This window comes from Microtus pennsylvanicus, chromosome 5 (assembly GCF_037038515.1).
Source record: "Microtus pennsylvanicus isolate mMicPen1 chromosome 5, mMicPen1.hap1, whole genome shotgun sequence".
Lineage (NCBI taxonomy): Eukaryota > Metazoa > Chordata > Mammalia > Rodentia > Cricetidae > Microtus > Microtus pennsylvanicus.
In genome coordinates, this window is record NC_134583.1 from 87,272,515 (window position 1) to 87,282,827 (window position 10,313).

Genomic DNA, 10,313 nt, shown 5'->3' on the forward strand with positions numbered 1-10,313 from the left:
CTCCTGTACTGAGATTGCCAGCAGGTCTGCCACACCCAGATTCCAGTTCACTTTTCATTTATGGCAAGGGGTGCGTGGTGGGCGGTAGAGGGTGCGTGGTGGGTGGTAGAGGGCGGCGGGGGGGGGGGTGCATGGTGGGCGGCAGGGGGTGCGTGGTGGGCGGTAAAGGGTGTGTGGTGGGCGGCAGGGGTGCCTGGAGGGCGGCAGGGGGTGGGGATAGATAGAGCATGCACCTGCCAAAGAACAACTTTATGAAATTGGTTTTCTCCTTCCATCATGTGAATTTTTTGTTTGTTTGGGGGGTTGGTTTGTTGTTGTTGTTGTTGTTTTTCAAAGAGGGTTTCTCTCTGTATCCCTGGTTGTCCTGGAACTCACTCTGTAGACCAAGCTGGCCTGGAACTCATAAAGATCTACCTGTCTCTGCCTCTGCCTCCCAAATGCTAGAATTAAAGAAGGGTGCCACCACTGCCCGGCCCCCACCATGTGAATATCAAGGATTCTATACAGACTTGGTGACAAGAGCTTTTACCTGCTGAGCCATTTTTACCAGGCCCAAGTTGATTTCTCAGAAGAGCACTTTCTGCACACAAGTAGTGGGAAGTGGTTTGGCCACCCTCTCAATCCACCAGGTCCTAAGAATTCCCCACAATACACTCTGCCTGGTTTATTCAAAAGCAGCCAACGCTGGGGAACTCCCTACTTCTCCAGGGCCTGGAGAGATTTCAAATCTTGTTCTCTGCTGAGAATGCACCCAGCTGGGATTTTTCCCTCCACAGTTTAGGAGTGGGAGGAGAAGACAGCGCTGCAGACACGGGAGGCAGACCTACTCAGGGGTAGCCACAGCCTACAGTTGGGGAGGAGCTCCCAGCCTCGGGAAGGGCGTGGTTGTCTGGTTCTCGCAGGTATGTGGGCCTCAGGGGCAGTAGGTCGCCCTGCAGGTGCCTCAGCCAGTAGATAGCATCATTACAAATTCTGCAGGAGAGAGGGGTAGAGAAAGGCCAACCCAGGTCAGGGATTGAAGGAGATCCAAAGTGCCGGAGGCATGGGCAGGGTGTCTGTGAGGGTGACTCACCGTCAAAGTCTATGGTGCCATCCCCATTGAGGTCCATGTCTCGCAACATCTCATCCAGCTCAGTGCCCTCTAGTGGTTCCCCCAGCAGAGCTGGTGCTGCCTGTCGCAGCTCCGCCACTGTGATCAGTCCATCCCTGTCCTTGTCAAACTGTCAAGAGAGAGAGTCCAAGCATGGTTCCTACCCTGTTGTCTCTGTATGTGGCTCCATTCTGGTTTGGTTTCTTTCTTTTTTTATTTGAGATAGTGTCTCACTATGACATCCTGCCCAGGCTGGTCTCAAACTCACAGAGTCTCTCTTGCCTCTGTCTCCCAAGTACTGAAATTAAAAGTGTGGGCCAGGCCGGGCTGTGGTGATACATGCTTTTGACTCCAGTACTTGGGAGGCAGAGGCAGGCGGATCTCTGTGAGTTTGAGACCATCCTGGTCTACAAAGTGAGTTCCAGAACAGCCAGGGCTGTTACACAGAAAAACCCTGTCTCGAGAACCACCCCCCAAAAAAAGTATGAGCTAACATAACATGCTTAACCTCCTTGGGTTTGTTCGGTTTATATTGTTGAGACAGTGTCTCAACTCACTGTGTAGTGGATACAGCCTTGAACTCCTTATCCTTCTGCCTTCGCCATCTCCCAAATCCTTGGATTATATGTGTGCACCACCATGCCCTGGCTGTGCTTGGTGCTAAGGATTGAGCCCAGGGCTTTGTGCATACTGGATATGCACTATGCCAACTGAACTACACCCTGTTCTCTGTTCTGCTCTTGTCACTGCCTGACCCAGGGCCATGATGCTCCCCGCCAGGTATCTAAACCTCCCCATCCACAGAGATCAGTTTTCCTGACTGAAAACCTCACAGGAAATGAGCCACGCCCTCTCTATCTGTCCCTACACCCTAGTCTTGCCTCTCTGGACCCCCTGAAGGCAGGGATCCCAGTAAATGCTTGCACCGCTTGTACCCCTTACCTCTCGGAAGGCGATGCGTAGCTCTCGTACACCCAACATGTGAGCTGTCTCCTCTCTTAGCTTTGGGCTGATCAGCTCCACAAACTCTTCAAAATCCACAAAGCCGCCCACTGTGGACCCAGGCAGAGTGTCAGAATCTGTTCAGGGAGGATGCTGCGTTCTTCTGCCCTCCCTCCAGGGCTCTGAGCCCAAGAAGGCACATCTAGTTCCTCGCTCAAAGAGGGGTTTCTTGGCTACTGGGGGTCAGGGATGCTCCTCTTCTCCATGAAGCCCCAGTGGGCCAGAAAGAGAAGGCAGCCCAGGTTCAAATCCTGCTGTATGAGGTCTTGGGTGGTTTACCAATCCTCTTGCTCTCTGGGAGGGGCCTGGAAGGTGCTTCACGGAGCAGTGCTACAGGTGCTGGAAATCAGGGCTCAGCTGGGTGGAGCTGAGCAGGAAGCACAGATTGTTATGGGATATTTGTACGCTGTGTGAAGATGTATCATTGTGATTGGTTTAATAAAGAGCTGAATGGCCAATAGCCGGGCAGGAAGAGGTTAGTTGGGACTTCCAGGGATAGAGAGGACTCTGGGGAAAAGAAAGGTGCAGTCACCAGCCAGACGGAGAGGAAGCATTATGGGCAGTATAGAGAGATGAGGTAATGAGCCATGAGGCAGAACACAGACTAAAATAGATGAGTTAATTTAAGTTATAAGAGCTATTGTGGTAAGCCTAAGCTAAGACCGAGCTTTCATAATTAATAATAAGTCTCTGTGTCATTATTTGGGGCTGGCAGTGGGGAAAAAAGTCCATCTACACTGAATACCTTTAAAAAGCACAGCCATGTCCGTGTCATCCCTCAGTTCTAAGATGTCATTAGTCCCCTAAAATTCCAAGGATCAAGCAACAACTTTGGGGGAAAGAGACACACGGCCCTAGAATGAGCATTGCGCTTCTTGCTTGTGTTTGAGGCATGGACTGTGTTAATGTTAACCTGGAGCTCACTCTGCAGCCCAGGCTGGCCTTGAACTCACGGAGATCCTCTGCCTCTGCCTCCCCAGTTTGGGATTATAAGCATGTGCCACCACGCCTGGCTCTGGTTAATTTTTTTGTGTGTCAACTTGACATAAGGTCATTTAGGAAGAGGGAACTTCAATTGAGGAAATGCCCCCATTAGAGTAGCCCACAGGCAAAGCAAGTCCATGGGACATAATGATTGATATGAGAGGGTCCATTCCATTGAGACGGCCAACTCCTGGAAAGGTGGTCCTGGGAGGTATAAAAAAGGGAACTGAGGGGCTGGAGAGATGGCTCAGTGGTTGAGAGCACTGGCTTTTCTTCCAAGTGTCCTGAGTTCAATTCCCAGCAACCACATGTTAGCTCACAGCCTTTTGTAATGAGTTCTGGCACCCTCTTCTGGCCTGCAGGCATATGTGCAGACAGAACACTGTGTACATAATAAATAAATCTTTAAAAAAAAATAAGGAAGGTAGCTGGCCAGGAACCTGGAGATAAGCCAGAGAGCAGCAAATGTCTCCACAGTTTCTGTTTCAGTTCCTGCCTTCAGGTTCTTGACTTGAGTTCCTGCTCTGACTTCCCTCAATGGTAGATTATAAACTGTGATACATAATAACCCCCCCTTTTCTCTCCATGTTGCTTTTGGCCATGGTATTCATCACAGCAATAGAAAGCAAGCCAGGATGTGTGCATCAATGGCAAATCCCATGCTCGTCTTGAAATTGTGGTAAAACAAACCAGCAGATGGCTCCATGGACAAACATGCCTGTCACCAAACTGGATGACCTGAGTTTGAGCAGATCCCTGGGACCCACGCGATAGAAGAACTCAATCTTGACAGTTGGATTCTGACCTCCAGATGCACGCTATGGCACACACACACCCCACACACTAATAACTAAAATTAACAATAGCATGGATGTAGCCCACCCCTGCTCTAGGTAAGCAGTCTGGCTCCCAACCCAGTCACCCAGCAGGGCTCCGCCACTGACTGCGCATCTTCACGTGCTGTGACACTTCCAGGAGCTCCATCTCCGTGGGCATGTAGCCCAGCGTCCGCATGCAGTCACCCAGCTCCCGGTAGCCGATGCAGCCATCCTGGTCAGTGTCAAACTCCTCAAAGGCAGCCTGCAGCTCTGTAGGGGTTAGCGAAGTCAGAGCAGAAAGTCATACCCAGGGTCACCTTCCACCTCCCAGCAACGGTGAGAGACACTCACCCTCCAGCTCCTCAGGACACAGTTCCCGATCCTGTATAGGAATAAGGCAACATGTCCCCACTTGCCACAGCTCCTCCAACCTCCCACCCCAAGTGCACTGTGCAGGGCTGGCCCCACCAAAGCAGCTGAAGAAGGCTGAGATCCTACAGACCCCATGAGTAGACAGCTACCTTCTCCCATGCTCTTGGAGCTCCAAATGGGTTCTCCAAGATGCCTGGTGTGAGGAGGTCTTCTGCTCCCTATGCCAGTTGGTCAGAAGCCAACCTTGTCTCGCATTCACTTCCCCTCTTGTGGGTACAAGAAGCCACAACTGTGCCCTGTCCTGTCTTTCCCAGTCTGGGACAGGAGGCCCAGACAGTAGGGTCAGGAAGGGATAAAGATAAGGAGAGTTAGCCTCAACCCCCCCACAACCCTTTACCCCTGACCTTTCCGAAGATGCGGTTGAGCAGGGGCCCATAAGTCCTTTGGGCAGCATCCTGCTGGGGGTCAGAACGATGTCGGTGGGACTGTCGGTGAGAGGCTTGCCTGGGCGGTGCTGAAGGTGGCTCGCCCTGCCCCACTTTGGTCTTTGGGGTGTTCCTGCTGCTTCCTGAGGCCTCAGAGCCTTGGCCAGAGGACTGCTTCCCAGAACTGGCCTTCTGGGACCCTGGCAGTCGCCTCTCCTTCTTGCTCCTTCTTCTGGTCAAGGTGGGACCCTCAGAAGCACTCCCCGGAGATACAACTCCTTCAGGGGTCTTCTGGTGGCCAGGAACCCTCTGAGAGCCATGCTCTGTTGCCATGCAGAGGATAACGGGACTCAGCGATGCAGCTCCCTGAAGTGCCCTTGGTTCTCGGGGCCCAGAAAACTGCTTAGGGGCCCCGCAGGCTTGAGATGATCACCTGGGATCCACAGTGAGGGGGATTAGGGTAAACGAAGCAGGCAGCAAGCCTAATCTGTGCCCTCTGCCCTAGGGTGTCCTGGCAGCACCAGATGGGTCTTGAAAGCTGTTCTTAGGAGTGAGGGTACCAGGACACAGCAGCTGCAGTGGGCTCATACTTAAACTCAACCACTTCTTACGTAGTAGAAGCAGCCAATTCATCCTTCCAAGTCTCAGTTTATCCATATATGAAATGGGAGCACACTACTGCAAAGTTAAGCACTCATCCCAGAGTGTGACATGGCTAAATTTAGTGTATTAAAGACCAGTGAAGGCCCCTGAGGCAGGATGAGGACTACTGGAAAAGACTGAGAGTTGTCACCTTGGGTGTGCAATGGAGTGACATCCTAGTTGGAGCAGAGGGCATTTGAAACTCTAGAAAGGAGGCCTTGGATGCTGACAGAGGGGTGGGATTGACATAGTGTGCCCTGGGCTAGAGGAGTCCCAAGCAAAGGGTCTCTGTTACCTAACCTTGGGATGGGGGGCCCTGGCTGGTGACTTAGCCCTATGGGGCCACGGTTAGGGTTTCCCAGAGAGCAGACCCATGAATGATTGATGCTCCCTCAGCTTGGGTTTCCTGCCTGTCCGCCTTCATATCTCCACTGGGCGCCATGCGGCAGGCCCCATCGTGGGGCTGGTTGGTGGCGGACCTTGGGCAATCAGGCAGCACCCTGCTCCTTCTACCTGGCCTGCATCTCCCAGGTAAGCCAGGAAATGCTACAGGCCCTGAGGGAGGGGCATCCAGGCTCTGAAGCCATCAGAGCTAGAACTCATACAGGAAACTCTGCCAAGAAAGAGGCAGTGGGAAGCTGTGGGGATAGTGGCTGCACCGTGGGTTCCAGGCATGATCCAGGCGTGTTCGGTATGTAGCTGGTAGCTAGTCCCTCTCAACCCTCAAAGGGACGGGGCGCTGGGGGAGGTAGAGTAAGGACAGCAGAAGGCACTGGGGACTCATGCCTGGGCGCCCCTCACCCACTTCATTGTCAGCATCCCACTGAGCCCACTGCCTCCTCTCCATAGTAGCTCCAGGGACAAACACGGGAGCAGCACGGGTGGCAATGCAAGACACTGAAGAATCCTAAGCTGCTCTCAGGACACTCGGGCCAGCCTGCCAGGGTCTGAAGGCACAGACCTCACCTGGCGTCCTGAGGAGGGCACTAACGGCACTGTCTCTCTGGGAATTCTAAGCATTTGAAACCCCATATCAGGATCATGTGAAAGGATAATCCAATAGTTTTCTTTTTCTTTCTTCCTGTTTTGAGATGATGTCTCATGTATCCCAGGCTGCCTTCAAAACCCCAACTATCAAAGGCTAACCTTGAACTCCTGATCCTCTTGCTCCACTCTTCAATGCTTTGGGTGTGCACCAGTTGCTGCTTTTGTTTGAGAGGTTTTAAAACCCTGTTGTTGTCTAGGCTGACCTTGAACTCATGGCATTCTCCTGCCTCTGCCTCCCACGTACTGAGGTTACCAGCATTGCTACCTTTAAACGGTTTTCAAACCCTGTCTTCACGCACATTAGGGGGTTGCTCCTGCACCTTTAAGGGGAGCACCCCTTCTCCATCCATGGAGATGGTCCACTCCAGAGCTTTACCTTAGAACAAGACTTGGAGCTGCAGGAAAAGAGCTAGGCTGGGCCTGATGGTGCACTCCTTAGAATTCCAACACTCAACAAGCAGAGGCAGGAGGATCATTTAAACTTTGAGACGAGCCTGCTCTACATAGTGACAACTTGTCTCAAAGAAACAAGAGGCAGGGTCAGGGGATGTGAGTCAGTTGGTAGAAGGCATGCCAGGCACACACAAGGCCTTCGGTCTAATCCTCTCAAGCCTGCATAAGGTGAACACAGTGATGCATGGCTGTAATCCGAGCGCCAGGTAGCGAATACAGGAGGACCAGGAGTTCAAGGCTACCCTCAGCTCTGTAATGAATCTGAGGCCAGTTTGAGCTACGTGGGATCTTGTCTCACGCCACTGTCCCCCGGCTTGTCTCAAAAATTGAAAAACTGGGCTGGAGAGATGAGATGGCTCAGCTGTTAAGGCATTTGCTGCTCTTGTAGCGGAACCAGGTTCAGTTCCCAGCATTTGCATGATAGCTCCCGACTGCCATGTAACTCCAGTTCTAGGGGACCCGATGCCCCTTTTTGGGCTCCACAGGCACCATCACACACAAAGTGCATATATATACATTCAGGTAAACACTCATACCCATAAAATAATAAATAATTCTTTTCTTTTTTGAGACAGAGTCTCACTATGTAGCCCCTAGCTGGCCTGAAACTTGCTATGTAGACCAGGCTAGCCTTGAATTCAGTCCCCTATGTCTGTGCTTCCCAAGTGCCAGAATTAAAGGCATTTGTCACCATGACTGGCCCCAAAAATTAAATTAAAAAAAAGAAGTCAAAGCTGGCATGGTAGTATATGTTGGTAATCCCAGCATTTAAAAGGCTAAGACAAGGATGGTCTCAAGTTTGAGGCAGTCCTGATCTACACAGAAAGTGCCAGGCCAGCCAGGGTTCCACATCAAGACCTTATTTCAAGACAATATTTATCAGCCTCCTCAATAAACTTGAAAACCTCTGATTTAGTCCACTTCGGCATGTGTAATCCATGTGGCAAGATGGTTAAGTCTAGACTGAGTTGCTGACCATATCTGGAACCTTCACCAAGTCACAGAGTTAGTGGACAATCGTCTCCTCGCTGGTAACATTGATTAGAGGGGGACCACATGAGATTATGTATGTGAGTGCCGGGCACGGGCTAACTGCTGGCCCAGAGAGGAGCAGTGCCTGGTCGGGTGGCCAGCACCACGTCTCACCCAGCCATCACATTTGTTGATTCAGCAGACTGGCAGTCCATGTCCAGCGCTACCCTGAGGACCCGGAATGGACACTGCTGTGGAAGCCAACCTGGGCGCTGCTGGCCACGGTCCCCGCACAGAGCTCAATGACGAGGACTACTACCCCCAGGGCAGCTGGGACACTGTCTTTCTGGTAGCTTTACTGCTCCTGGGACTACCAGCCAATGGGCTGATGGCATGGCTGGCTGGCTCGCAGGCCCGACACGGGGCTGGCACGAGACTAGCCCTGCTCCTGCTCAGCCTGGCCCTCTCTGACTTCTTATTCCTGGCAGCAGCGACTTTCCAAATCCTGGAGATCCAGCACGGAGGGCACTGGCCACTGGGCACTGCCGCCTGCCGTCTCTACTACTTCCTATGGGGTGTGTCCTACTCCTCCGGCCTCTTCCTATTGACAGCCCTCAGCCTGGACCGCTGCTTGCTGGCGCTATGCCCACGCTGGTACCCAGGGCACCGCCCAGCCCGCCTGCCCCTCTGGGTGTGCGCTGGGGTCTGGGTGCTGGCCACACTTTTCAGTGTGCCCTGGTTGGTCTTCCCTGAGGCTGCTGTCTGGTGGTACGACTTGGTCATCTGCCTGGACTTCTGGGACAGCGAGGAGCTGCCTCTGCGGATGCTTGAGATCTTGGGGGGCTTCCTGCCCTTCCTCTTGCTGCTGGTCTGCCACGTGCTTACCCAGGCCACCGCTTGCAGGACCTGTTGTAGGCACCAGCCTAGGCCTATGGTCTGCCATGGCTTTGCCCGTGTGGCCAAGACCATTCTGTCTGCCTATGTGATTCTGAGGCTGCCCTACCAGTTGGCGCAGCTGCTCTATCTGGCTTTTTTATGGGATGTCTACCCTGGATACCTGCTCTGGGAAGCCCTGGTCTATTCCGACTACCTGATCCTGCTCAACAGCTGCCTGAGCCCCTTCCTGTGCCTAGCAGCCAGTGCTGACCTCCGCGCCCTGCTGCGCGCTGTACTTTCCTCCTTCGCAGCTGCTGCCTGTGAGGAACAGCCTGGCAGTTTCACACCAACTGAGCCACAGACCCAGGTGGTCTCTGTGAGCCTGACTCCGCCAGGACAGACAGCTGAAGGCCTGCCACGGTTGGATCCTGTGGGCCAGCCTCAGGAGAATCCCTCTGTTCAGCTACAGTCTGAATCTGTGGTCCAGCCTGAGGTGAGCCCCTCAGTACAGCCACGGTCAAACTCTGTGGTCCAGCCTGAGGTGAGCCCCTCAGTACAGCCACGGTCCAATTCTGTGGTCCAGCCTGAAGTGAGCCCCTCAGTACAGGCACAATCAAACTCTGTGGTCCAGCCTGAGGTGAGCCCCTCAATACAGCCACGGTCCAATTCTGTGGTCCAGCCTGAAGTGAGCCCCTCAGTACAGGCACAATCAAACTCTGTGGTCCAGCCTGAGGTGAGCCCCTCAGTACAGCCACAGTCAGACTCTGTGGTCCAGCCTGAGGTGGAATCCCTAATCCAGCCACCATTGGATCCTGTAGTTCAACCTGAGGTGAACCCTTTAACCCAGTCACAGTTGGAACCCATGGATCAACTTCAAGTGAATCCTTCAGTCCAACCACAGTCAAATTCTGTGGTCCAGACTCAAGTGGACTCCATGACCCAGGCACAGTTGGATCCTGTGGCCCAGCCACAAACAAGCATGGAGGCCCAGACCCCTGCCTATGGGGCTGAGTCAGCCTCTAACCCTGGTGAGGAGAGCTCCCCCAGTCCATCCCCAGATCCCAAGCTTGGGGCCCCTGAGAGCCTAGATGAGCCGGCTGTTCTTGAGGGAGAAGGCCCGAGTAGTGTCCCACCACAAGAGGCCCCCAGCGCCGGTCCTACTTGAGTGACCTGGAAGCCCAGGCTTGCCAGGGCGGAGAGAGTCAGAGAGAGCCAGCTGGGCGAGAGGGGGAGCATGAAGAAACAGTGAAAAACCCCATTGATTCCCTTGAGCCTGCCGGGGGTGGGGGGCTGAGGAGAAGTGAAACCCGTTAGCCAAAGGTCTAAGCTAGGGTGTTGTATCTCCACCCTGGCCTCACCAGGCTTTCCCGTTACGACCCCCCACACTCACAGCCACCCCGCATCCTTGTCCTGCTGGGTTCCAGTGACCCCGGATCCATGCTTCCCCTTCATGCCTCCATCCTGGTGGAGGAAGACAGCAGGGGGCACTTCCTCTGATGGCCTTCTAACCTTTCCCTCACTGTCCCCATCCCTGTCCGGTTCTCTAGCTTGGGCATCAAACAGAAAAGCCCCTGTAGAGAGGGGAGGCTTCTAGGAGCCCACAGCCCAAAGCAGGAACCAGTTGGCCGAGCC

At 53.5% G+C, this 10,313-nt stretch overlaps 2 protein-coding genes across 2 annotated transcripts; one reads left to right on the forward strand and one right to left on the reverse strand.

The window, feature by feature from the left end:
- Positions 1-190: 190 nt before the first annotated feature.
- On the reverse strand, positions 191-5,024 carry LOC142851054 (calcium-binding protein 4). Its single transcript, XM_075974947.1, has 6 exons — positions 4,671-5,024; positions 4,246-4,276; positions 4,021-4,164; positions 2,033-2,142; positions 1,073-1,220; positions 191-972 (listed from the first exon to the last, which is right to left on the reverse strand). The coding sequence occupies exons 1-6, from the start codon at positions 5,022-5,024 to the stop codon at positions 944-946; spliced, it is 816 nt and encodes a 271-aa protein (XP_075831062.1). The 3' UTR covers positions 191-943.
- A 3,022-nt stretch (positions 5,025-8,046) lies between these two features.
- On the forward strand, positions 8,047-9,846 carry Gpr152 (G protein-coupled receptor 152). Its single transcript, XM_075974949.1, has 2 exons — positions 8,047-9,282; positions 9,667-9,846. The coding sequence occupies exons 1-2, from the start codon at positions 8,047-8,049 to the stop codon at positions 9,844-9,846; spliced, it is 1,416 nt and encodes a 471-aa protein (XP_075831064.1).
- The last annotated feature ends 467 nt before the right edge of the window (positions 9,847-10,313 follow it).